We start from the raw sequence: 27,686 nt of genomic DNA, 5'->3' as shown, positions 1-27,686 counted from the left end.
AAAGCAATAGTTACTAATATAAGTAAACATTTGTCACAACACACCTCAAGAAAACACAAGCACAGGTGTGTATCAATCTTCAAGGCCAAGAAAGACCTGCTGCTGCTGGAGGGGTGCTACTTACCTTTCACTCTTTCCTTTGATGAAACCTCCCCCTAGGTTTCTCAGCACACTTAATCTTCCTCCTACAGCTTCCCACAGCTCTCTCTACATCTGTGTGGTTATAATTTGTCCCCAGTTCCACCTTTGCTGAAAGCTGAATTTTCCTTAGGTCAGGGAATATGAATATGCCTCTCTATACTCCAGGAAGTCATAAAGTACCTGGTGTGTGGCAGCTTTCAGCAACTTTTGAAAAGAGATCAGTGAACAAAATACGGATTGCATTCATAAAGACACCTGTACCTTCTTCTGGAAGGATCTTAACTATCCTAAACTGAATGTTAGTTCCTTGCTCCATGACCAGACAAAAGGTAGAAACAGAACCAAGTGGCAATTGATGTTGAAGAACAGTAAGTGACAAAATAGGACAGACTTATTAAAAGCCTGGATATTTATCTCATGTCGGACATTGATAGCTCTGATTGTATTTCAGGGAACTCAGTAAATCTGTGCAATACAAAGTCACTACCTCAGCTGGGTTCCCTTAAAGTACTGGACCATTTGGTTGGTAGACTTTGGCATTTTTGCAGCTTCCATTTGGGGGAGGAAATGAGACAAAGATGCAATCACCGAATACCTATGCAGATCAACCTGAATGACACCCCATTGGCACTGCTTCCTGCTATATTCTGCACTATGGTATAGGTTATCATTATTGATTATCATTCACTATTATTAATGAACTTGAGGAGACCTTTTTTTTTTTTTCCAACTCTGCAAGAACCAAGGCAGATGAACATAGGTATGCTCTTGAAGTTCAGGCTTCCTGGTTCACTTCAGCTATGGAAGGAAGAAAGTTGGCATTTAAGGCATATGTTCTGAGTCATCTTTTCCAGGCTAATTGTCAAATGCCTGATGGATGGCTAATGGCTGCCAAGTGAGCAGTTGAGGGAACATAGAGGCATATAGAAAGAACAACTACACAGCAGTCATATAATCTCTATCCTGGAAAGCTTAGTACCCAGAATTTTTGACCCTTACTTGCTCCCAGCATGGTTCTACAAGTGCTTGGGACATAATTCAAATGAAGGGAAAAGCTTTATGGATAAAGAGCGGCAACTATTATTTGTTTTGTTGGAATTACTGTTCTTTATTTTGAAAGTCAGTCTTACTGCTCACTTCTAGAGACATCATTTAAGATACATAATGATTCAGTTAAATATTTATAATCCTTTAGATGTTATACATGTGCCATTTACATGTGTGTTTATATCCTAGAGTCCCTTATTTCCACCTGAGGTAGGGTGACCAGAGCTCCCTGTGTCTGGCTAATAGGAATAAAGATTCTATGTGTGTCTCTCAGAACTTTCTGCCGTCTGGCCCTTTCTTACTCTGTGACCCAGTTAACCTTCCAGTAATCTCTTTTACTGCTTTTCTTCCCCCGTCTCTATCACTAGTTACAAACAATCATGTTCCTCTCAACCTGACTGAGATCAGAGTTTCCTCTTGGGCCACTTGTAAAAAGCACATAAAACTATTATTTGAAGAGTTTCTCCAACTCCAACCTTTCCCTTTTTTTCAAACATCTCCTATGTTGTAAGTAAATATTACTCCCAAAGAAAATACACCTTGGCTTTCTAAGTATCCAACTGGATCACCCCTGCTCAAACACACTTCACATCTGTATTGACTCTATGCGTTCTGCTCAAGATTCTTGTCTTTCACTTATCCTTCCAAAAAAAATTACATTCTCTATTCAAATTCTACCAAAGCCTTACCCAGCCTCCTTTCCACATGGTAGAACTTATCCTTCTCCTAAGTAAATATAAATTTAAAATATATCCATATATGCATGGGCTTCTAGAAGGAGACTTACCAACATGCACCACCCATTGGTTACTACCAATGGTTGGTGCAATTTTAGATTTTTTTTTTTTTTTATTTCTCCAGTATTCTTTGTGAATACTGCTTGAACAATAACAAGGCTATTATTTGGGAAAGAATATTTAGAAATGTTATGCATAATACCACAACAAATCTGAAAACTTGGAAAAGGAACTTGTGAACCTGAGAGATTTCTCAAATATTTCAAAACTGAACAGAGCAACCATATTTGGGGTTGGAGAGCAAGTAAACAGACATTGGTTAATTATGTCCCATATAAATTGACTTTGGGAAGGACTTAATATATTTGGTTTGGGTTTTTCCCCCTCTATAAAAATAGATTTTTGTTAGATCTACAAGTTCCTCTCCAACATTGAACTTTGCCATTGCTCCATTTATTCATTTAGCATGTATTCATGGTACTAGATGAGCACTGAAGCATGGGACACATGCTGCAGAGAAGAGAGGAGGCCCTTGACTTTATGGGGAACATATTCCAGGGGACATTAAAAAAGAAAGGAAACATGGTATTTTCCAATGATGGGTACAGAGGCCCGTGAAGGGTGCAGAGGCCCACAACATGAGGAAAGCTAGCCATGAGGAATGAAGAGAGACTCCCAATGCCGGGAATTGCAAGCACTAAAGTTTGGACAGGGAATACACCAAGAATTTTTCAGGAGCAAAAAGGTCTGAGTGAGCTGCTTCGTACATTTCTTAAACCACGACTCCAAATTCATAGAACAGCATATGTAAAATTAAATGCTAATTACCAAAGGATAAAAATCTAAAAGATGGATTTACTTGACATGCATTCCCAAGAAATTTTAGATGTTTGCTACTTCTAAACTCTCCAGACAGAAGCTATTAACAATTTTAGAAATGCAGAATAGATGAGCTTTGGATATTGTATATGCATTTGGCTATAATGAATAGTAAATCCAAATACATTTTCTCAAAATCATATAGTGGCTACTGCTGCTGATGGTGATGAAGATGATGATGATGATGACAATAACAACAATAATAACAATAATGACAATACCAAGCCCTGTTTTGACCAGGCATTAAATCCTTACAGAAACTCTGTGAAGAATGGAGTCTTCTCCTATTCTAGACTGAAGGAAGTCAAAGCTGAGAGATATTACATCACTGTAGAAGATCTCACTGCTTTTAAGTAGAAGAACTGGAATGTTTGGATTTTAAGTTCATGGCCTTTCCACTAAATATAGAATAAAGATTCAAACATCCCTTTATCTCATAGAAATTACAACTAACTAGATGCATTCAGTCATGCACAGTAGAGTCAGACTTTAACCCAGAAAGTAAGCAACCATACAAGATTTGGACGTTACTACCTGCTATGGTTTAAATATTATTTGATGTGTTGGGAAGCTTGGTCCTCAGGGTGGCAATGTGACAGGTGATGGGACCTTTAAGAGGTGGATCCTAGTGGGAGGTCCTTACATCACTAGAGGCATGCTGTTAGAACATATTAAGGTAGTTCCTGTGGGACCCCCATTAGCTCCCAGTTGCTCTCTGGCTTCCTGTCTCACCATGTGATTTCTCCTTCTTGCACGGGCTCCCACCATGATGCCATCTGTCACAGGGGAATGCAGGAAGCTTAGGGGGGCAGTATTCACCAGAGCCAGCACCATGTTATTTGGACTATCAACCTCCAAAACTGTGAGCTAAATAAACCTGTTTTCTCTCTAAGTTTCCCAGCCTCAGGTATTTTGCTATAGTAACAAAAATAGACACACATGCTAAATAACTTCTGAGAATTTCTAGCAGGGATAATTCTAACTAACATAGTTAAACAGTGCTATACAAGGTGGTCTATTCTTATTCTTATATTATTATTATTAATTGGCACTTAAAAAAACAAGTTAAGGATGCTTAAGCTGGATCTCATTTGCCCTGAAAATGTGAGTCACAAATTTAAATTATTAGCTTTTATTCTGAAGAAAGGTCAATCATGCGTTGCTAAAAAAAAATTGAAGTCTAGCATTAATAGTTGCTCAGAGTAGCATGTGTTGTTAGCTGTAAGTCATTTGGTTTCTCTGAGCTTGGCAGCAGGTGCATCCAGCAAAGAGGATGAAGTGGTGCTAATGCCTGCTGCCTCCTGACTACATGTGTCTTAATTTCTTGATCACTACCTTCCAAATGTAGATATGCTTATTATTTCCTTTTTTTTTTTTTTTTTTTTTTTTTTTTGGTACTGGGGATTGTACCCAGGGGCATTTAATCACTGAACCACACCAGCATCCCTTTTTATTTTTTTATTAATTTTGAGACAGGGTCTCACTAAGTTGCTTAGGGCCTCGCTAAGTTACTGAGTCTGTCTTCAAACTTGCAATTCTCCTGCCTCAGCCTCCCAAGTTGCTGGGATTGCAGGCGTGTGCCACCACACCAGACTTATTATTTATTCTTAAGATAAAATAAAGAATTGGATAACCCTTCATATTTGGGGATTCTCTTTCTAGGCTACTTCTGGTTCTCAGTTTATATTACCCCTTCCCTTTAAATCACACTGCCTTTTCAGCAGATGATTCTGCTGTTGTCTAGATAGCAGCAGAGAAGAATACCTAAATTTGGTCAAGGAGAAAAATGTATCTGAGTTCAAGTCTTTGTTCCCATATTTAATGTACTACCTAGAAAATTTTCTTTATTTTGCTAAATGTTTGTAGGGATTAAATAAAATAACATATACCAAATATCTATAATATACTGGAAGCCCTATACATGTCTGCTATTTTATGATCAGTAATCTAACTGCCAAACCCTATACCTTCTTATATCTCATTGTCTATGATGATGCAGACTCACTGGGTGTCGGGGTCTTAAGCCCCCTTGCTCTTCTCGACCAGCGACAAGGGAAGGGGACACTCCCCAACAAGGTCAGACGGGGATACGTAGGGTCGACTGACCGCCCGCTCCCAGCCCTCCGGGTGGAGGACAATCAGACTCGTCAGGGAGACCCATCACAGCAGGAACTCGTTTATTGAGGAAGTCACACAGCTTTTATATAGGGTGGGGGCTAGGCAGGAACCAATCATCTTAAAGGTCAGCAAGGCAGGGGGGTTCACGCAGGTGAGAGTCCCATAGGACTATATGGCAAGCACGAGCTGATCACATTGGCAGAACTGTTGTTAACCAATCCCTTATGGTGGTCCGATTTATTGTCATTGACTATTGAAACCGCCTTTGAGGCCTTGATATTGCTCACTCGCCAGAGAGTATGGAGTCAGCCTGAGTTAGTTAACGTGTCATTAGTCCCAAAAACTGGGTATGGAGAACCATCCCTCCCTTGAGACTCTCTCTCCTTTAGCCTTGTCAGTTCTCCATTCTCTAGATCCTGTGTATCTTCCACATTCCTTGCTGTTCTTTTTCATACCTTTTTTATAAATATGGCTCTTTTATTAGTCTTTCAAATGTATTTTTCCCAAATAGCTCTGGAAGAAATCACAGTCCATAGAATGAATATCCAGTGTCTTCATGCAAATTCACAGCCCAGCAATGGGAGAAGACTGAAAGCATTATACACCCTTCTGCTCAGCCGAGTTTACTGCAAAAGGCAGTTGCATGTGATTGGGAGGAGGGCTTTGCTCTCATTACAAATTAATGAATCAGTAAATGAACCAGGAGTGAGAGCTTCCAGTTCAAGTTTGCGGAAACAAATTTCTGCACACTTCTGCTGACTTGGTATTTATCCAGCAGCCAGAATGAAACAGACCATGAAGGGAATCTACAGAAATCACAGACTCCTGTTACAGACTTGAGACTTCGAATAATTATTTGCAATCTTTTCTTCCAGGTTTTACTAGCCTGTAGTAGAAAGGAGGTCCTTTTGACAGCCACCACTTAAATGTCATCACAGTTTCTAAGGTCGGACCCCCAGTCTTCTGTGAGATCTCGCCCCAGGGTTCCTGGTTGAAAGCAAATGAAAGGGGATTATGGGGAGAGGTAAAGAGCCCTGAACTCCTGTTCCAGGGTTTTGGCACCAAATGAAAGCAGATGAAAGAGAATAGAAAAGAATAGGGAGAAAAAGAAAATGGAGTCAACCCTCAACAGATCAGTGATGCTTTATTAAGCAATGGAGAAACACATTGTCAAGGGGAAAATGATGGTGAACTGCAACAAGGGTCTGGGTTTGTGGGGTTTAGCAGGCCCAGGTCATGGGAGGAGTTTTGGTGGTGGGCTCATTTAGAGTGGGGCAGGATGGCAGGTAGGGGAACAACAAGAGAAGTTCCCTGAGGCCTATTGTCCATATCCTTCACTGGTCGTCTGAGGAGTTATCTCTCATATGGTCACAAAAAGATGGATTTCTGTCATGTGTCTGTGATAATCAAGTTATAATATGAAGTGAGCACCTGCACAGGGAGACTATCAGTCCTCTCCACTGTCCTCTGGGCATTGCCATCAGTATGTCAATTTCCCTTCGGTTCCAAGTCTAAGACTGGCTTCTGTCTCAAATAAGAGATCTCCCATCACTCTAGGGCTTGGAATAAGACATGGCCATCTAGGTTCCAAAAGAGCAGTGCCTGGGCCTCTTGCCTCAAAGACAGTTCCTTCTATTTCTACCAGTAGCTCTCTCCCCACAGACACAGATGAAGCATTCTGTCCACCTCTGTGCCTGCTCACAGAGATGAGCTGAGAACCTAATTTCCCTCTTGCAGATCCTTCACATCCGTGCAAGCCACTGAGCCCCATTCTCAAACAGCCCTGATTCTCAGTTTACCTCTTTGAAGCCAATTAAGACAAAACCCGCAATACTGTGGAGCTTATTTAAGTTTAAATCCCAGTGTTTTCTAGAAGCATTCAGGGACTTCATTCAGTGTGGGGAGGACACTTGGAGTAACTAATGCCCAGGCCATCGTAGAGCTCAGGGTTACGAGGGCAGCCTGCTTTCAAATCTCGTTAACAAACTCAGTGACTAGGAACCAGAGGAACAAGATAAACTTGATATTGCAACTCCGAGCTCAGCAGAAGGACAGACAATGTGGTCATTGATGACTTAGGAAAGGATACCACAGAAACATGGCATTGATTGGAGAATTTAAAAGAGATAAATGGGCCAAGGAAAATGATTTCAAGAATAATAAATGCTTGGAGGGGAGGTGTGTTTTGAAGAATAAGAAAAGTTAGCTAGACAACAAAAGATTGAGTGGAAAGAGATGGTTTGAAAGAAATAAATGAATGAAGGTTTGATTTAGTTTAAGAAACCACAGTTAATTCCGTAATTTCTCAGGAAAAGTAGCTATTATGTGAGGATGTCTATAACCAGAACAAGGGTGGGGTGATAAGAAGGGAGGTACCAGCTTCTTTAAGATTGCATGCTAGCAGCAGTGACAGGCACCTATAGATGCAGCTACCTAGGAACAGAGGCAGGAAGATCTCTTGATTCAAGGAATTCAAGGCCAGTCTGAGCAATTTGGCAAGATTTCATCTCAAAAGAAAATTTTAAAAAAAAAGTGGAAAGTGGTGGGAGGCAGGCTGGAGGGTTAGCTCAATGGTAGAGTGTGTGCTTAATATGTGTGAGAACCTGGGTTTGATCCCTAGCACCATAAGATGAATGCATGTAGGGCACAAGATTTAAACTTAAACTATGGGCTAATACTATAGCTAATTGGAGCTGAGCACTTGCTAAACTGAGACGTGACATCTTTAAATTAAAAAACAATCAAATCCAAAGAATTTGAAAAAATCTTTACAGTAAGTCATGGTGTACTTGCTCACCAAGACTGGAGTTACTTGGGTGTTTTACTTTCAGAGAAAATCCTTCTCTGACCCTACTTCAAGCCTCACAATATACACACTCACTAGAGTCTTGCACTTTATCCTTATCTCAGTTTATTGAAAGTACATTTGTGTGTGTGTGTGTGTGTGTGTGTGTGTAACTGTGTGTAATCTGATCAATACATCTCTTTCTCCAAACTCAAGATCAGGGAGTTTTCTCCCTGGCATACTAGTTTCTAGCACAATATCTGGCACAGAATAGATGCTTGATAAAGATGTGCTGATGCAGATGCTCCTGTCCTTGTGAGGTTCTGCTTGCTGCTGTTGTGGCTTTGGGCTGTTAGAATTTTGTCTCTACTGGGCAATCAAGAATTGTGTTTTAAGAGGAGGAGAAGCAGTGGCTACTTGGGTTAGCCTGACAGAAGGAGAGGTTGAGAGTCACTAGGGAATTGAAAGCACTGTGTGAGCCAAATGTTGAACGAGAAGCTGACACTTAGAACAGGAGCTTTCAACTGATGTTTGGGATGGAAAGAGTGGTAAGTTCTTTCCAAAGGCATGAGGTCAAGCAAGCGTGCAGGACTAGATACATAATTGACAGGGTCCAGTGCAAAATCAAAGTGCAGCCCCTGGTTATTTATTATTTTAAAAATTTCAAGATGGCAACATCAAAGCACTAAACTCAATGCAGGGCCCTGTGTGACTGCACAAGTGACCTGTTCACAAATTGGTCTTGCGAACATCCACAGTCCATCAACCTTACCTTTACAATTTTTAGTTCAAAAATTAAGAAAAGTGCTTTGTATTAATGGGGGGAAAGGCTTTTAAATGTCTAGGTGTATTCCCTTTTCCTGCACACTCAGGTTGTGTCTTCAAAAGAAACTGAACCTTTCCTAATCCAATGATGTTATCTTTATGTTTCCAAAAGACAGAATAAGGCAGGCTTTGCACCCTATGAACAGTCTTAAACTTGCTATACTGCAGTATATAATTGCTCTCCAGCTTCTGAGACCTGGTTGAGATTTGAAACTTCACACTCCAAAAACCATGGATTTTGAAGTCAAAGTGGATTCAAATCCCAGTTCTATCATTCATAGTTTAGTGACTTAAAGCGAATTACGAACACCTCAACTTCCTCATCTATAAAATGGAAGTGACAGTGCCTAGCCCCACAGGGTGCCTGTGAGGATTCAATGAGGTAGCAAGTGGCAAGGGGGTTAGCTCAACAAATGCACCACAAAATGAGCAGCAGGTGTCCATACGCTGCACTATCAGCAGTAGATCAAAGTGGTGTCCACTAGCCAGAGGACCACCTGCTGTGATCTCTGGTCTCTGTCACTGAACCCTATAAATAGCTAAGTCCCTGTATCTCTGAGAGTCACTAAATTCTTGGGGTGAGGAATGGGGAACCTTGCAGGTGGTCACTCCTGGCCATATTATTCACGGTCTTATATTCATTCAGGGTTTTGTCTGAATTTTCACTACCCCGCTGAAGGAACCAGCCCCCGACCCAGAGCAGGTGGAAGCCCAGCCTCCCGCAGAGCTCCAGTGGGCACTGCCAGCCCGCCTGCCCTCACTAGTTCCTACTCCGGGAGCTGGCCGCGCAGCCCCGCCCAGAGCTGCTCGCGCCTCCCTCCTCCTCCCGCGGGCAATCCCGAGCCCGCTCGCCCGCGGCCCGGTGGGTTGAGGTGGCAGTCACGACTGTGCGGTCGCCGACGAGGTGGCCGCAGGCGCGGCGGGCGCGGCGGGGCGGGGCGCTTTCTGCCCCCCGCCCGCGGAAGTGCCGGGGAGGTGGGCAGGGCTGGGGCAGGGGCGAGGCCAGAGGAGGGCAAGTCGGCGGCTGGGCGAGGATGGGAGTCCCGGGGACCCGGAGCTGAGCGACCGAGCGCCCGGCGGGCAGGGCGCGCCGGAGGAAGGCGAGCCTCGCTGTTCCTCCGGGAGCCCAACACCGTTCCCGCCTGGCCACGATGATCCCTCCGAGCGGCGCCCGCGAGGACGGCGTAGATGGGCTGCCCAAAAAGGCGGCGAGCGCCGAGCAGCCGCCCTCTCCTGCATCCACCAGCAGCCAGGAATCCAAGGTACCGCGCACACTTGCCCCAAGAGAACACAAACTCACTCTGCCCTCCTCTCCCTGCCCACCTTTTCCCCTGTTATCTGGCGCTTGCGCCGCGGGAGCTGAGATGTGCCCCTAGTTCGGCCAGGGCTCACGGACTGGCCCTCTCTTGAGACTTGAACCTCTAGCAGGACCCGCTGCTGAGGATGCTGGACCTCCTCCCTGTGGACCCAGCTTCCTCGCCCACACAGACCCGAGCCTTTGCGCAGGGCTCCGACCCCGGGAGCTCACGCAATTCGTGTTGACTCTGGATTCAGAGATCGATTTCTTGGGGCGGGTGGAAGAGGCTTGGTTGTTCAGTATTTTGAACCTGCTTGTGACCAAGCGCATATAGGTTTTCGGAGGCTTTTGAAGACTGAGGGATAGAGGCAGCCAAGGGATACTCCCTCCGAAAACCCAGGGCACAGAGCCAGCAAAGGGTGTCTTATTCCAAGGGTCTCAGAGACAAGACTGTTTGCTTTACAGGGCTCATCCCTAACTTCAGGAACAAATAGTTTTTTGGTTCTTTTTGTTTTTTTTTTTGTTTTTTTTTTTAAGGTAATAAATAAATAAATAAACTGGGCAAAGGGAAATAACTGCGTTGGCGAGAAAGTTGGTGCTCCTTCTGTGGAAGTTAATACTCTAAGAACTTACACTTGTCTTTATAACAGTCACTAACACATATATACAAAACCAACCCCGCAGCACTTCTCCTGTCACTATTACACTTCCTCTGAAACTTGCGTGGGTGCCAGGCACATGTTTGGAAATCTTGGAAGAGGATCAAGTAAAATGTGGTTGCTAGCAGTGTGTGCCAAATGGCAACTCAGCTGGGAGTGAAAATCGTAAGATGGAGTTTGTAGTTATATGGATTCTTTTAAGTTCAGGGATCCTGGCTCTGTGTACAGATTTGTGTGTGTGTGAGTACCCCAGGCATTTTTGGAATGTGAGACTAGCAAAGGAAAGGAGGATGTCAGTGTAGAGTGTAGGTCGGATGGGGCAAGGAAAATTAGTCCTGTGTCCATGCACACACATCCCTGGAGCCACTGATGAAACCAGCAGCATCAGAATCACAACCTAAGTGACTCTGGGGATTTGGTGGGATGCTGGACACTGCACATTTCCCATCCTTCCAGAGTAAATCATCAAGAATGGTAATCTAAGACAGAATCTTTGCTTTTTTTATTTTTATTTTTTTTCTGTTAATTAGTTAATTACTTGACTGAAACAGGGCATGTGTTAGCTTTCCTAAGAGTCAGTTGGAAATGAGGGTAAAAGCCTCTCTTCCAGGATCATAGCGAGGCATACGCGAGATGGTCTAGTTTCCATCCTGGTACAGTGTCAGGACTCTGTGTTTTTCCTTTCCCTTTCTGAGGTGGAGGTGGAATCCATCACACCACAGCTGATCCACTCCAAAAGAGGCTCACAAACCACATACGCAGTACCTCTCTTCCATCTGGATGGGTAGGGGGTCTCATGGTTAACCATCAGTTCTAGAAGCCATGTGGGTTAGGGGCCATTTCAAAGGTGATCTAGAATTCAGTAAATGAATGTACCTCAAAGAAAGAGTGACACCTCAAAGAAAGTGTGAAACTTTATGAACTGGGCCTGTTGCTCTGCTGTTGGCGTGTGCTGAGAAGGGCTTAGCATTTGGGTAAACAGCAGCATGGTTCAAACACACTGTATGGGTTTGCTATTTATAGATGTTCTAATGTAAATTATTTGGCAAAGCAAAAACCTCATATGTAATGCCCATAATTATCCACCAATTTATCTGGCTTACAGTTTCTGATTTATAAATCTGAAATATAAGTCGGTTTCAGTGCAGTCTACACACCTGATGTGTGTGTTTGTACATTCCCAAGTGTGCTATCAGGGCTTAGTCATCTTAGTCAGTGGAGTTGAGTATGGAGGGATCCAAGAGTCCCAGAAAATGGAATACAAAATAGTGTGCTTGCATCTGAATTTTTCTTAGCATAGCATTCATGATATTTGCAGAGGACTCCAGGTCCCTCAAAAGAGGCTAAACTGCTGGAATAGAGGAGTGTGCGGCAAGGGAGTAGGGTGGTATGAAACAAACAGAGAAACTGTCTATGCCTTCCATACCAGCAAGGCCAAATTGTAAAGTTCATTGTCATTGGTGAGGACCGTCCACCATGAAGATACAAGCCCCGTGGGAAAAATGGGAAAAATGTGAGCCAGGCAGTTGTAATCATTCCATCTTACTCTCCTGTGAAGTGGACTCATTTGTCAAAGATAAACGAGAAAATAAATTTCAAATGTATCACTGCAAAAAATGTCATATAAATGAGGTGATGGATATGTTAATTAGCTTGATTTCATCATTGCACATTGTATACAAATACCAAAAAATCACACCATATGTCATCAATGGAAGACAACTGTGATCTGGCCATTAAAAATATTAATCCTATTTTTTATAAAATAAATTCATGGAACAAGCATGATTCAGGTCCCTCTGTGCATTAAACTTCCTCAAGGAAGACTTTGAAAACTACTTTTTCTAAAAAAATTTTTTCTCTGGTTATAAAAATAACAAATATTCTATAGATATGTGAAAAGTTCATATAAAAACAAAGAAAAATAATCACCCCTTGACTCACAATGCAGAGATAACAACTGATAGCACTTTGATCTATATCTTACATATTTTTCATCTATTTTTATATTTGCATAGTTGAGAGAACAATAGAAAGCATTTACTAAATGCTTGCTATAAGTCAGGCACAACCTTAATCTTCAAAATAGAAGATTCTGTTATTATTTCTATTTTATGGATAGGAAAGTGGGAGCTCAGAAAGGTTAGGTGACTTGCCTAAGATGACGTGGTTAATTGAGTGACACAGGCAAGACCAGGACCACGATGCAGGCATTGTGGCTTTCAGCCTTTCTGCCACTGTCACTCATGCATGTGCCATGTTTTGCCTCAGTTCTCTTTCACCTGATATCCTAAAGATTCTATACTGCCATTAAAAGTCATATGCAACATTGTGTCTTCTTACTTTGGCAATAAATTGAACTGCAGTACCATGTTAAATGATCAATGGCCAATTCTTGTCCAGCCTCTGCATTGGCTTTTGCTACTCATTCCCCAAAAGAGTATTTATGGAAGTAATTAAATGGAGCATCACAGGATCATCTGGAAAATGGGACCATGAAAGACCTTGCAGTCCACAGGGTCCATAAAATGTCATAAAATACCTAAAATATCCTAGTACATAAAAATACATAGACCATCTCCAGACATAAAGTGAGTGCATAAAATATCTTCAGAAGTTCGTTTACTTTGCAGAGTCTTTGAAATGCTAAATCATAGAATATTAAAATTGAAAACATTGGAGATCATCTACTCCAGGCATTTTTTAAATTTTGGATCATTTTTATTGTGTAAATTTATGTTATTTTAGTAAATTTCAATATACACAAATGAAGAAGAAGCAACTATAAAGAAAAACATCATGGATCTGAATGCCCAGCTTCAGTAATTATCCATTCCTGGACAGCATTGCTTTTCCTATCTACCATCACCACCAGCACCCATTCCCCCAACACTGGATCATTTGAAAGCAAATTCTAGCCATGAAGTCTTTTCGCTGGCAAATATTTCAGGTTGTATCTGTAAAATGGGCTCTTTTTGTAAATATGACTATGATCCTTTTAGCACATATTCCAGGTATTTCTATTCAAGGGTCATATATTTTTTGGAGGTCCATGGATGGTCTTTGGAAAAGTCGTGAGTAAACGAAACCAGCATTCAAAGTTGTGCATGTGCTTGCATTTGTGTATTGTCTAGGGAAAGATTTTATAGCTTATATCAGATCCATAAAGGTATATAGCCTTCAGTGTTTCTTTCTCTCCCTCTCCCGCCTCTGACCTCTCTCTGCTTCCCTCTCTCTCCATCCCTCTCTCCCTCCCTTCCTTCCTCCATTCCTCTCCTCTTCTCAGAAATTGGGAAAGAGAGGAAGTGACTTGTTTGAGATAGTTACTGGCAATACTTCTGTCTAAAATCCCTGTCTTGGATTTTGGATATCCCAACACAATTCCTCTGAGAAAATTCCTGTAAGCACATGTAGTAAGGCAGTTTAATGTAATTGTGGTTTTCTTTTTTTTATTTGTTGAGTTGAAAAAGTTTGAAAACCACTAATGTATCCCACTCTACTATCTTTCCATTAACTATTCCAAAGACCATGGTCTAATTTATTTTTTAATTGCTGGACAGAGATCATTGAAAACCTAAGAAAAATTTCATGTTTCTGTGACCATGGACAAGTTCCTTACATCTCCAAGTCTTGGCTTTCTCATCTGTAAAATGGGGATGGTAATACCCAATTGGTGTGGTTATTTTGTAAAGCCTAAGAAAGTATATGATATACGTCAAATATATATAAGCAGGAAGCAGTCTTTATTTTCTCTTCTGGTTTCAAATTGGAAGACTCCTACCACTAGCCAACCCCAAATGTCATCAGTGAAATAATTTCAGTAGCTGCAATTGGCATTCCAATTGTGTATATGAGTTTCTTCTCTTTGGACTCTTAGTTATGCTATTAAGTACAGTGAAATCTCAGCTATTCTGCATCCCCAAGACCTGTAACATGTGACTTCATTTTTGAAACTATGAACCCACTGTCCCAATGGAGCCATGAACCAAGGTGCCTGCTCATTCCCAAACGATCCTCTCTGAACCTACATTATCATTCAGCCTAAGGAAGAAAGTTCCTAAGCATGAGGAAAAGTCCTGAATCTCTCAGGAAGCTTTCTGTGTCCATCCATCAGCAAGTATTTCTGAATACCTACTTTGTGTCCTGCATGTACCACATATAGACATGAAGCTATTATTCATAAGGAATTTAACTTCTACTCAGGGGAGAAGGTCAGATAAAAATGGAACCTTGAGTTCGCATCCAGGTCACCTAAGGAACCCAGACAAAAGACTAGACCTCCTAAATTGTAATCTCTGGGAGAGGGTTCCAGGCATCAGTATTTCTTAAAGCTTCCTTGATTTCTTATGCAGATAAGTTTGAGAAATACTGATCTAGACTCTAAGAATTGTAGAATGTCCACGAAAAGAAAAGTTAATGTCTTCTTACCACCTTCTTCCTGTTCCATCCAGGGTACTTGAAATACTCACTTGTATTTACTCTATCTTCTTCACTTCCCATTCACACTTCATTCCAAAGAAGTGGCTTTGGCAAAGGTTGCCTGCTTGTTGTCCCCAATTTGGCCAAATAATGTTAAACATTACTCAGAAACAGCTGGATTTACAAGGTTGACTGTGCCCTTAATGAAGCTATTTCCATGCTTATATAAAAGTACAACGTACTCAATGTAGACAACCAGAAAACAGAAAAATATGAAATGGAAAAAAATTCATTGATCAACAACCACCCTGAGATAAAGATTGTTAAAATTTTTACTGTATTCCTTTCACATACATTTCCTTTTGTATGCAGATCCCACTGCAAGTAAAATTGGAACAGTGAATTCATAAGTGCCCATTATGCTTTTTCTTCTGCGGAATGGTTTACATATAGTTTTCCCTTATTCTTAAAGAATGAATAACATGAATATTAAAGATGGCATAATATTCTATTTCATTGTTCTACCACATCAATTGCATCAGCTCCTTCTGATTTCACAGTTAATTTCTTTCCTAGCTTTCACACATTTAAAAAATATTAAAATGTATAACCTGATGCAAAAACATTGTATTTCTGATTAGCTTCATGAGAAATTATATTGTAGGTCTGGGTATGAACATGCCTAAGGTATTGTGTTCTCATTATCACTTTCTCATGGGAAGTTCTGTTATAGTCTTACTTTTTCTTAGTAAACTTTTCATTGAAATCTAACACCATAACTAAAAGTGCATACACAGTGAGATTACAACTTCATGAGTTTTTTTGTTTTATTCATCTGTGCGGAACTACCACAAAAATCAGAAAATAGAATGTTGCCAGCATCCCAGAATCTCCTTATGCCCCCTATTAGTCACTTCCCTCCCAAATTAAAAATATCTTCATATGTTCTCATTTCTTTTTTTTTTTTTTTTTTTTTCTTTTGATACTGGGAATTGAACTCAGGGGCACTTGACCACTGAGCTACATCTCCAGCCCAGTTTTGTATTTTATTTAGAGACAAAAGCTGAGTTGCTTAGGACCTCACTGTTACTGGAGGCTGACTTTGAACTCATGATCCTCCTGCCTCAGCCTCCCGAGCTGCTGGGATTACAGGCATGCGCCACTGCACCTAGCTCCTCATTTCTAACAACATAAATTTTGCTTGCTTATGAGCCTTGATAAATGGAACATAAAGTGTACACCTTTTGTGCCTGGCTTCTTCCGTGCAACATTTTGTCATGAGGTTCATCTGTGCCACTGCATGCAGAACTAGCTTTCCTTTTCAATGACATAGAACGCAGATTATTAACTGTTGATGGACATTTGGATTGTTTCTTTTCCTTTTTTTTTTTTTTTTTTTTTTTTTTTTTTTTGCTGCTATAAGCAGTACTGCTATGAACATTCTTGTACATATCCTTTGTGACACATAGGTCACGTAGGTAGTACCACTGGGCATATGCCCAGGAGAGGCATTGCTAAATTATAAGATGCATATGTTCAATTTAATAGATACTGTCAACTTCCCAAAGTGACAGTGCCAATTTACATTCTACCATCAATGTATAACAGCTCAATCTGCTCTTCATGCTACCAATGCTTGGTATTTTCTGTCTTTCTCCGTTTAGCTCTCTCATAGATGATTAATAGTATTTCGATGCAATTTTAACTTGTATTTCTTTAATGACTGAGTTTAGCAGTTTTTCACAGAGCTAATGCACAAAGGTTCTGGTTTCTTCACATCTTTGCCAACACCTATTATATTCTGCAGTTTTTGTGTTTTTATCTGAATGGACATAGGGAAGTATTTTCTTGTGGTTTTGATTTGCAAACCCCTAATGTTTACTAATGTTAAACATCTTTCCATGTGTTTATAAGTCATTTCAGTGTCCTTTTTTAGAGATAGATCTATTCAAGGTTTTAGAGATAGATCTATTCAAGGTTTTTGACCATTTTTTAGTTGGGTTGTTTGTTTTTTGTTGTTTTTTGAAGGACAAAGAAGTATTGAATTTTATTATTGTCTTAATTTGTTCACTAAGGAAGGTTATTTTCATACTGACTCGTCATTTTCCTTTTCTGAATTATAAATCCATCTCTGTTTTAATCATTTTCATGCAGTTCCTATTGATTTTTAAAAATTCTTTGTGCATATTAAAATAACAGTCTTTCATATGGCCTGCAAATATTTTCCCAGATAGTAATTTGCTTTTCAGTTTTGTTTATTACACTTTTAACTCAGTTTTCGTTTCTTACCATGTTCACTGCCTCAAATGTAGTTAGCTGTGGTTTCTTCTTTTCATTTATATTTAGAAACATGTTCCTGACCCCCAGAGCTGAAAGATATTAATCTATATTTTTCTCTAGATCCCTAATATATACTTTTTATTTTTGTCACTTTAATCCATCTGGTATTTATGTCATTATGAGGTATGCAGGAAATCTAATTTTTCCCAAATGATTAATCAGTATTTTTAAACCGTTTGTTGAATAATTTATTCTTTTTTCACTGATTTGAAATGTTACATTTATTATGTAATAAATGGTAATCTGTACTAGGTTCTCTTTCAGAGTCATCTGTTATATTCTAATGACTTGTAACTTTATTTTTGGACTTAGCACTCTACTGTACTTTTGCATTGCTATTAGGTTTTCAACTATCGTAGCTTTGTAATAGACCTTGATCATTGATAATGCAAGTACATTTTGGGGATTTTTATTTATTTATCTATCCATACTTGCCTTTTGTTTTTTTCTATCAAGTTATAAAAATAATATTTTAGTGAAAACATTCTGTAAGATAAAGATATTCAAAACCCTTTCTTCTAGCTTTTTAAAGCATACAGTGCAAAATTGCTGTTCATAGTCAGCCTACTGTGCAGCAGCATACCAGAACTTCTTATTCCTACCTAACTAAAATGTAGTACATTAAGAAATGATAAATAGTTGAGGTGATAGACAAATTTACCCTGATTTAAATAGTACAGAATGTTTACGTGTATTGAAATATCACACAGTACCCCACAAACATGTACAATTTTTTTTCTTTTATGTATCAGTTAAAAACAAATTTAAATTCTAAAAACTAAAACTTTATTTGATGCACTGGCTGTACCTTTATTATTTTTACCTTGTTCACTAATAGTTCTGTAATGTAGGTTACCATACACAGTTAGATAATGTCTGCATTGCAAATCTAAGGCTATGCAGCAAAAGAATCAAAATTAGTACAAATACAAGAACTGTATTTATGTTCTGCATACTCAAGCTCCAAACATCAGATAATATTTACAAAATAAAATGTGAAAATGAAAATCCAAAATTAATAATGTACATTGTTGCTAATGTGCTCAGCTCCTTCACTGGGGGAGAACTAAAACATTTTTAAATGAATCAAAATAATACGTTCAAAACAATTACTTGGAACTTTCAGGATAATTTTAGTACAGTCTTTGCAGTCCTGAGATTCCTCATCCAGGAATATATCTCTTACACTTTGAAATGTCTTTTACACCTGGCATAAATGCTGGAAAATTTTCTCTAAATATTTTCTGCCCAATTCTCTGTTAGCTTCTTCCTGGGCATCTTAATGTGTTTGGGTTCTATAACAAAATATCCTAAACAGGGTGTTTAGTTTGCAAACAACAGAAATGTATTACTCATAGTCCTGGAGACTGGGAAGTTCAAGACCAACACACTGGCAGATTTGGCATCTGCGAGGGCCTGGGTCCTGGTTTGTAGATGATGCCTTCTGTTTATGTCTTCTCGTGGAAGGGTCAGGTGAGCTCTGTGGGGCCTCTTGAGAGGGCACCAATCCACATGGGGCTCCATCCTCATGACCTACTCAGCTCCCAAAGGCCCCACCTCTTAATATTATCTCACTGATGATTCAGTTTCAATAAATTAATTTAAAGAGGAGGCAAACATTGAGAGCATAGCACTGGGTATTTCATGCTCTGAAACTATGAAGCATCCCTTTCATAGTTTCTAACTGGTGTTAGTTGGCACATAGGAAATGCTACATTAATTTGTAATATGAGATCTTAAAGATTTCATTTCTTATCCATTAATAAAGAAATAACACCAAAAAAGATGTAAAAATGGCCATTAAGTATATGAAAAAATGCTCCATATTGCTATTCATTGGGGATATCCCAATTAGGAGATACCACCCCACACCCTTAAGGATGGCAATTATTATCCAAAAGACAAGAGCTAACAAATGTTCTTAAAGGAGTAAGAAAAGAAAATCCTAGTTCATCACTGATGGGAACGTGGATATGTGGAGCCAGTATGGAAAACTGTACAAAGTTTCCTAAAGAAATAAAAATAGAACTACCATATAACCCAGCAATCTATTCTGGGTATATGCCCAAAGGAAATGAAGTCATTACCTTGGGAAGGTATCTGTGTTCCCCTGATTATTGCAGCAAGCCAAGACATGGACACAGCCAAAGTGCTATTGAGGATGAATGGAGAGAGACTATGATATATATATATATATACGTACACACACATATATGCATATATATACATATATATCTCCAATCTGTATACATATGTATTTGTGTATATATGTATGTATACACATACAAATATATACATATATGGGAATATTATTCAAGCTTTTAAATGTAGGAGATCTGTCATTTGCCACAACATTGTGCTAAGTGAAAAAAAGAAACATAACTGTATGATTGCATCTCATTTAAATGTAGAATACAAAGACTGACAGAGAGAGACATGGCGAAGGAAACAGTGGTCACCATCAGGCTGGGGGAGGAAGAAACGGGGAGATGTAAGTCAAAGGCTATAAAATAGCAGATACGTAGGATGACGAAGTTTAGAGATGTCATGTGTAACATGAGAAATAAAGTTAATGAAGATGTATTTTATTAGGAATTTTTCTTAAATAAGATTTTAGCTGCTTTTGTCATACACAAAAACATAACTTCGTGAGCTAATAGATAAGGAGATCGTTTCCCTCTGGGTACAGTTTACTATTTGTATGTATCATAACGTCATGTGGTAAACCCCAAATACACAGCAGAAATTTCATAATAAGATAAAATACAGTGTTGCTTCCAGGTTCCAAGAACTGGTCCCTGGAGTCAGACACAACATGCTCAAGCCCCACTGTGCATCTGCGGGGTGCTATTTAATAAGTTTCTCAATCCTTCACTTCCCAGAATCTCATTGTGCTTTTCCATGGAAGGAGCATAATAAAGCCCTCTGCAGCAGTGTCGTTACAGAGTTAAGATAATTAGCATGTGCTAAGTGCTTAATATGGTGCCTAGACTATCATAAGTAAGTGGCAGCTATTATTATTCAATTATTATCATATCTACAGTAATAATCTTCCTGTGTAACTGTAACTCCTTTTAGAGGGAGTGGGTAGTGCAGTGGGTAGGAAAAGGGACTTACTATATTAGAACTCCCCAGTACAATATTAGTGGAAGTGTCAGACTGGTACCTGACTTCTTTTAAAGGCCACTAATGTTTTAAGTGTAACATAGCACGGTGTTGGTTAAGGGGTGAGCAGTCTGTTGGTGTACAGGACACTTGATTATTCAGCCTGAGAAAAACTGGGTGGTTCACTGCAAGTTCAACTTCAAGACAACTAACTCATTTCCAACTAACTCATCCCAGAAGATCCCCTTCTCCACAGTTTCCAGCCTCCCCAGAGTAGTGTGCAGTTAAACTGTGACAGTCTTCCTTGGTTAAAGATAGGTAATGTTCCTAGGGTAATGAGAATCACCATCAGGAATAGATGGGGAATGATTTCAAATGGCTTTTGGGCAAGTACTGAAATAATCATGTGATTATTTTTTGTCCTTTGGCCTCTTTATCTGATGGATTATATTAATAGATATCCTAAAATTAAACTCCTCTTACATTCCTGGAACAAGTCCTACTTGGCCATGGGGATTTTAATAAACTTCTGGGTTTTTATTGCCAATGCTTTATTATTTTTACATCTACATACATAAGGGAGATGATTCTATATCTGTCATTTTTGTGTTATTGGTTGGATTTTATTTTTGAGGATATGCCAAATTTTTTAAAGCAAATTATTTGGAAAACTCTCTGTGCATGGGTTTGGGTTTTATCTGTGAAACAGTTTATAGAACCCAAAATTAATCTCCTACTTGAATGTTTCGAGGTTGGGAGTGAACTGCCTGTAATATCTAAACCTAGCACCTATCTTAAAACAAAAAATTGAAAATATTTTTTCTATTTTTTATTCTGTTCTTTTTTTTTCCAAATTGACTTGAGTCAAATTTGTTAATTTGAGTTTTGCCACAAAATTGTCCATTTCCTTTGAATTTTCATCACACCTCTATATGAAGTCATAGTAGGACAGCCCTGGGAACTTCCCTCAGTCTCCATCCCATCTTAACTCTAGCAGGCATCCTATAAGTCTCCATCCTATGAACCCCTATTTTGTAACCCTCAGATATGGATTTAGAATCAGGAGCATTAAACACCGTTCTCAGATCTCTACTTTACCAGAATAAGGACCCCTTTACTCATTCCCCAAATCTCTCTCACCCTTTTGGTAACCTACCTAGTGTTCCTATAGTTCCTCTCTGGTCCTAATAGCTGTCTCTTGCTCCACCACCCAACCTTCAAATGTCAGGCTTTCTAACATTCTATTTTCAAACCTCATCCCTTCTCACTGTCCTCAATCTCTTTTGTTCTTCCTGAGGCTAGAGTTATCTATTCTTAAGATTTCACTCCTTAATTGGTAACTCCCAAATATGAATCCACCCTGGACATCTCTCTTCTGAGCTCTAAACCAATATATTCACCTGCCCTTTGGACAATCTCTCTTTATGCTTAAATTTTAAATTTAACCCACCTTTAGCTAAACTCATTATTCTTCACTCAGATGTCACCTCACTTCTTCTTGTGTGCTCTTATTCTTTGTGCTGACCCAGAGATATGCATCATCCATGGAGTCAACCAAACAGGACAACCAGAAGGCATCCTTAATATGACCCTGAAGAGGCCAGAGCGTGGAGGAGATTGGCATCAGGTGGACAGGAAATAGAACGTCTCTTGGCTCTGGGAGGGTGTTTCATTTGTTCAGAAATGAAACTCATACATGTTACCTGTTTTTAATGTCCTCCATAGCCAAAGTTTGGGTCAGCATGCTTTCCTAAGGTCTGAGAGCAACTGTGACTTCTTATGTTAGCTTTGTGTCACAGCGAACAAAATACCTAACACGAACAACTTAGAGGAGGAAATGTTTATTTTGGCTCACAGTTTCAAAAATATTAGGGTGTGGTCAGCTTGTTCTGGGTCTGAGGTGAGACAGAACATCATGGTGGAAGGGAATGGTGGAGGAAAATTGTTGAGCTCATGGCACCTTGAAAGCAGAGAAAGAGAGAGGAGCTAGTGAGAAGATAAACTTTTTCAGGGCAAACCTCCAGTGACCTACTTACTCCAACTCCATTCAGCTATCAATGGATTAATCCACTAAATGGATTAATGATGTCAGATAAGGTCAGAGCCCTTATGATCCAATCATTGCCTCAAAGTCCCACTTATGAACCTTTGCTGCATTGGGGACCATACTTTCAACACATGAGCTTTTGGGGGACATTCCATTTCTAAACCATAACACCTAAGTATGAAGGATTGAGCTCAGACACAGGCATTATGGCAAGAAGAAGAGACTCAGAACACCCCGTGCTCCCAAACACTATTCCCTTTGTCCTTCAAATTGACATCAGAGAGGTAAAAGAGGCATCAGAGTTCTCTGTGCCCCCAACAAGATCTCACATTCCCTCACCCCACACAACACTCTGTTTTATCAGAATGAAGTGACTTGTAGATCTCGGAAGAGAAACTCATCACATCCTTTTGCCTAGAGATTTCAGTCACCAGAAGCAGCACAAAGCTGCAAGGCCCCTTCCTCTCCCACTGTTCATCTCCATACAGGTCTTCTTATCTGCTAATCCTCCCATTGCCCAACCTCCCAAGAGGTCATTTCCCTCGGCTCTACCCTCTGGAATCCACCCTTCAGCAACATCCTCTTTATCCTCAACTTCTTCTCTGATGTGTCATTTAGTTCTTATCCTGTAGGGTTTTCAAGTGGTCCCTCTTTCTCCTTCTTTGAGCCTGGTGGCTTTAGAAACAGACTTCTGCTTCCAGATTATTGTACTCCCTACCCTAAAGCTCACATATTTCAAAATCTATGCCTTCAGGCTCTTCCACCCACTGCTGCCACCAGCAGTCATCTCCCAACCCCAAGGTGGTCTCCCCTTCTCCATGGGGTAGAGCCAGGTTCGTACTAATTCACTCTTTCACTACCCTTGTCATAATCCTTGGTGATTTTCACACACTGATGATGACTCTTCCAAATATCCTGACTTCTGTGTTCTTAAACTTTTCTCCTATGATTTTGATCCTCTACCCTTTTCCATGTCAGCCACACATTTCTGTGGGCTTTCCTAAGACTTTGTCTGCATAGGGATTGTGTCCTTTCCAGAAACTCTCTTTGAAGCTTCCTACTCTGACTACCACCTCATATCTTTCCATAGAATTCCGTTTAGCACTTTATTCCAAAATATTTCACCCCACTGGAGAATAAAATTCATTAAACTACAACCCTGCCCTCTTTTCATTGATCTTTACCCATTGTATCTTCTCAGATTTTACTTTTTAATCAGTGTAGAGAATCAAAGCCAGTTAGAAAACTATAATAGTCTACATTAGGAAGAATTCTTATACCCAGTACTAGTTAGTATAAGACTTAAGGAGAGATCAATTTTAAGATATATTTTGAAGTAAAATCAACAAAACTTGCTATGAATATGGTATGTGTATAGTGTGGAGGAGTAAGAGAACCCAAGGATGACTCTTAAATGGTTAACAGGAGAATCAAAAGGAGTATGTCTATCAAAACTTTTGTGATCTGAGAAGTCCTGTGAAAATGTCTTGGTAGTGATCTCAGTAAACTTAAGAAGATGGGTAAATGAATATCATGGATAACCTTGCAAACATGAAACCACTATAACTGACTTGGCTGAAATTACGTACCTGGAAGAAATAGACAAGAAATCTGAAGAGATCAGATGAAGGTCTTAGAAGCTGGGCAGAGGGATTTAGATTTGAAAGGTGAGAGTAAGAGTTGCCATTAACGTTGTAGTAGTGAAGTGAAAGATGGATTGGCATGGAGAGCACTTACAACAGGAAGGTGAGCATTCCAGTCTTAAAAAGATTACAGAGAGGAAATGGAAAGCAAGCAAAAAGAGCAGGCATGAGAGGAATTTTGAACACAAGATCAAGAGTCTGGTTCCTCATCAGGGAGTTATCTTCTCAGAATCTGCACAAGGGGCATAGGTTGTGTTCGACCAAGAGGATCCTTATCTGGATAGAGACTTAGAATAAATGGACAGAATAATTGAATAGAGATTCTAAGCTGAGCCAGAAACGTGGAGGCTGGGAAAATTCCAAGGGGTGGGGTAAGAAGCCAGAGAGTCAAAGAGCTAATGTTTACAGTGAAGATAAGCAGCAGGATGGAATGAGGTGCAAAGTCATCAAGAATGAAGATTGTTAATCTCACTGCTTACTGAAGTTCTTCTCTTCCAGGTAAATTATCTATGTCAATTATCAGATGACCTTTAGTCATCAGGATTGATTGTCAGTTCTAATAATAATCTATGTTAAAATCTTCTCGTGTGGCAAGAAAATGGAAGCAAGGACCTGAATCATCCAACAAGAAAGCTCTTTGACTTTTGGTTTCTATAGCATATAGCCATCTCTCCACAAAATTAAAAAATAGGGAAGAGTCAATTAGAAAGACTGGAATAATTCATAAGTTTAATGATATTGATTGATTGGTTTTCCATCTTTTTTTTTAGCAGATACCAAACCAAAGTTCAATCAAGCAGAGCATACATTACTTAGATATAAATGCAAAAACATATATTGGATCTCTGTTAAATAATATTTTCTTACTGATTTGCATTAAGAAATATGAGATGAAGTTCCCTTGAAAAAATAATATTAGAAAAATAACAATTAAAAAAAATCACATGGTACAAATGCAACAGTCTTTAAATCAGCTTTTGCTTGAAAAATGCTAGGAATAATTTTCTGATAATATATCAATAGTATGTAAAATTAATTACTGGTAACTTTTTTTCTAGGAACATTTTCTTAGAGTTCCATATTTTGAGGAAAATAAGCTTTTTCAACCTCAAAGAAGTACAGGGAAACTTTATCCCACAAGAATGCTCAGGAAAGAAACCTTACTGGTAACAAAGAATGTGAACATGGTCCAAGTATATTCCTGTTAAGAATATTGCTTGTGAATCTTTCTATCTGGTATGCACTTACCTACTTCCAAAAGCAGAACAAACAAAATGGAATTTCATTCACATATAATAATGTGATGCACTGAAAACAATTTTATTGTTTTCATAACTACTCAGGATCACCATTTTAAATCCAGTTATTGAACTTTTTGAGTATAGGACAATTTCCCCCCTGCACTAACAAGTCCATATTGCTCTGCTGCCCAGGCTCTTGTGTCTGATTCTGACATCTTTCTATCTCCTCCTAGAGACCATCCCTCTCTCTGGTCTGCCTTGAGGCTCTGACTTGCTTCTGCTACTGTGCTTTTGTCTTGGAAAATAAATCACCAAATTCATTGGCATTTCGTGTTCCTTAGACATTGACTCTAACAAGCTATCAGAGAAGTAAACAGAGGGGTTTTGTCCTTAGATGTTTTTTATTGGTATTTAGTGATTAGTCTAGTAGCTCATCAGACGTTTTGTTCATGATTTTTTGGTTCTTGGCTGTGTTTTGCATAAGTCATTTTGTCAGATGCTATGTTTCTTAAATCTTGTCAAAAAGGCAAATTGATTAAGTAGAATTACTGGTATCCATTTGTTTAATTAATATATTTTTGCTGGATGATTAATGCATTGATTTGTTTACTGGTAATCATTCTCAATGGACCTGACTTTTTAATTAACCATGAAAAGGTAAATTCCTAAATATAAAGTTTTGTTTTTGTCGACTTCCATAAAGTGTATTTTTAACTGCTATATTAGGCTCTATATCTTCTACTACATATCTTAAAAGTTAAAATGATCAAAATAAATGTTCCATGAATAAGTTGCATGAGGCAAAAAAAAAAAAAAGAGAGAGAGAGAGAGAGAAAGAAAAAGGGGGAAAATTCCAGTTTACAAAATTAAAATATAATTCTTATGCTTCTTTCCATGAATACAAGAAAGAATATGATGATAAATCAAGCAACCTCATGTCAGACCTACACTCAGCCCACTGAAGCTCCTCAAATGTGCAAATTTTTAATCACTGTAAAAGGTCTTCAATCTAGATCACCCAAGTGGTCAATAATTTCATGGATTTTATGAACCTATCTGAGAAAGTAATATGTATTCTCTTTCATATGTTATTTGTTTGTTCTTGTGATTGGAGTTCTTTTGGCAGTTTCTTTCATAAGCTGATTAACTGGCAACTTCTACATATAGCAAGCAAAATAAATGAATAAATACGCCCTTACACCCAATTTGTAGTAAATCATGTTGTTGATGATGGAATATATTTTAAACTCACATATCAGGGGCCAAGAGTAAAATGCCAAGCTGTCTAGTTTTCTGTTAAGACCCTCCCTGGCTCTTGACTGGACCTTCACTTGTAAGTTTGTTCACAACCTGGTCGGACAGCTGCACAGAGGGCCTGAATCCAGCTTTCTGAGCCCATGCACCTGGTTTCTAGACTCCAGACAGCAGCTGTGAGACAGAAGGGGACTGATGAGCAGCAGCTCTGACCTTGTCACCTATTGGTCAGGCTAAAATGTCACCTGCCAGTTTATTAGCTTTGTACTAAGACTATTCTACATGCAGTTTTTATAAAGAAAACAAAGGAAACTAAAGAAAGAAGACGGGAAAGGAAATAAACTCATCAAATCATATAGTTGTGACCTGGAAGAGGCATTCTTCTGACATATAAGTGCTCATCACTGCAGAAAGTATGGAATTTAGATGGTTTTATTTTCTTATCCTTTCCCTTAATTGGGGTCTCTGAAAATAGAACCTGAAGTTCCACGGCATGTGATTGATTAAGGGTGTGCTCTCTGGGAGAACCTACAGGGGAGGAAAAGAAGCAGGGTGAACAAGAATGTGGTGTCACATCAAGTCTCACCTTGGTCTGACCTCACAGTGGACACTGAAGCACAAAATGCACCACAGGGTTGACACAGACAGCAGAGGACTGAGAGCAAGGGCACTGGAAGAGGACCTGGGCAGGGCCCCACAGCACCCTCTGTGGAAGGTCCTACCTGCACTGCGTAGGTAAAGCAATCTTTTCCCCTTTGCATGCTCTAAAATTGGAAATTTTATTAAAATATTTTCTTCAAAACCAAGTTGATAGACACCTGATTTAAGGATGTCAGGGCTGTTGGCCATGGGAACAGGCTACTTACCACCTAACATGTCACTGAGTCACAGAGCAGAAATAAAGTGGTAGGAATCTTTGGGGGATGCCCCAACCCCCAGGATATAACATTTGGAGGTGAAAAATGGTACTTAGCAAGATTTCATTTGGCCAGTTTAAAGTGGTGCAGTGGCCAGAGGTCAGGGGACTCTGCTGCTTGTTCTTCTAGACAAGCTGAGTGATCTAGTCCCCTAATAAAACCCTCCTTTCATATAGAATAATTTGATTCATAAGAAGCTCATGGCTGTGGATAACCTACTCAAGGCTCTTGG

The 27,686-nt window shown here is 39.5% G+C and overlaps 1 protein-coding gene across 2 annotated transcripts in view; it reads left to right on the top strand.

The window, feature by feature from the left end:
- The first annotated feature begins 9,540 nt into the window (after positions 1–9,540).
- Stac (SH3 and cysteine rich domain) overlaps positions 9,541–27,686 on the top strand; it is a 147,174-nt gene continuing 129,028 nt past the window's right edge. For both annotated transcript variants that reach the window (XM_047531460.1, XM_047531459.1), the window contains exon 1: positions 9,541–9,794. In XM_047531460.1, the coding sequence (XP_047387416.1) occupies positions 9,684–9,794 (111 nt within the window). In that variant the 5' untranslated portion in view covers positions 9,541–9,683. The remainder of the gene's footprint in view (positions 9,795–27,686) is intronic.

The sequence above is a fragment of the Sciurus carolinensis genome, chromosome 17 (assembly GCF_902686445.1).
Source record: "Sciurus carolinensis chromosome 17, mSciCar1.2, whole genome shotgun sequence".
Lineage (NCBI taxonomy): Eukaryota > Metazoa > Chordata > Mammalia > Rodentia > Sciuridae > Sciurus > Sciurus carolinensis.
Note: the sequence above shows the minus strand (reverse complement) of the source record. Positions and strands in the feature narration are given on the sequence as shown.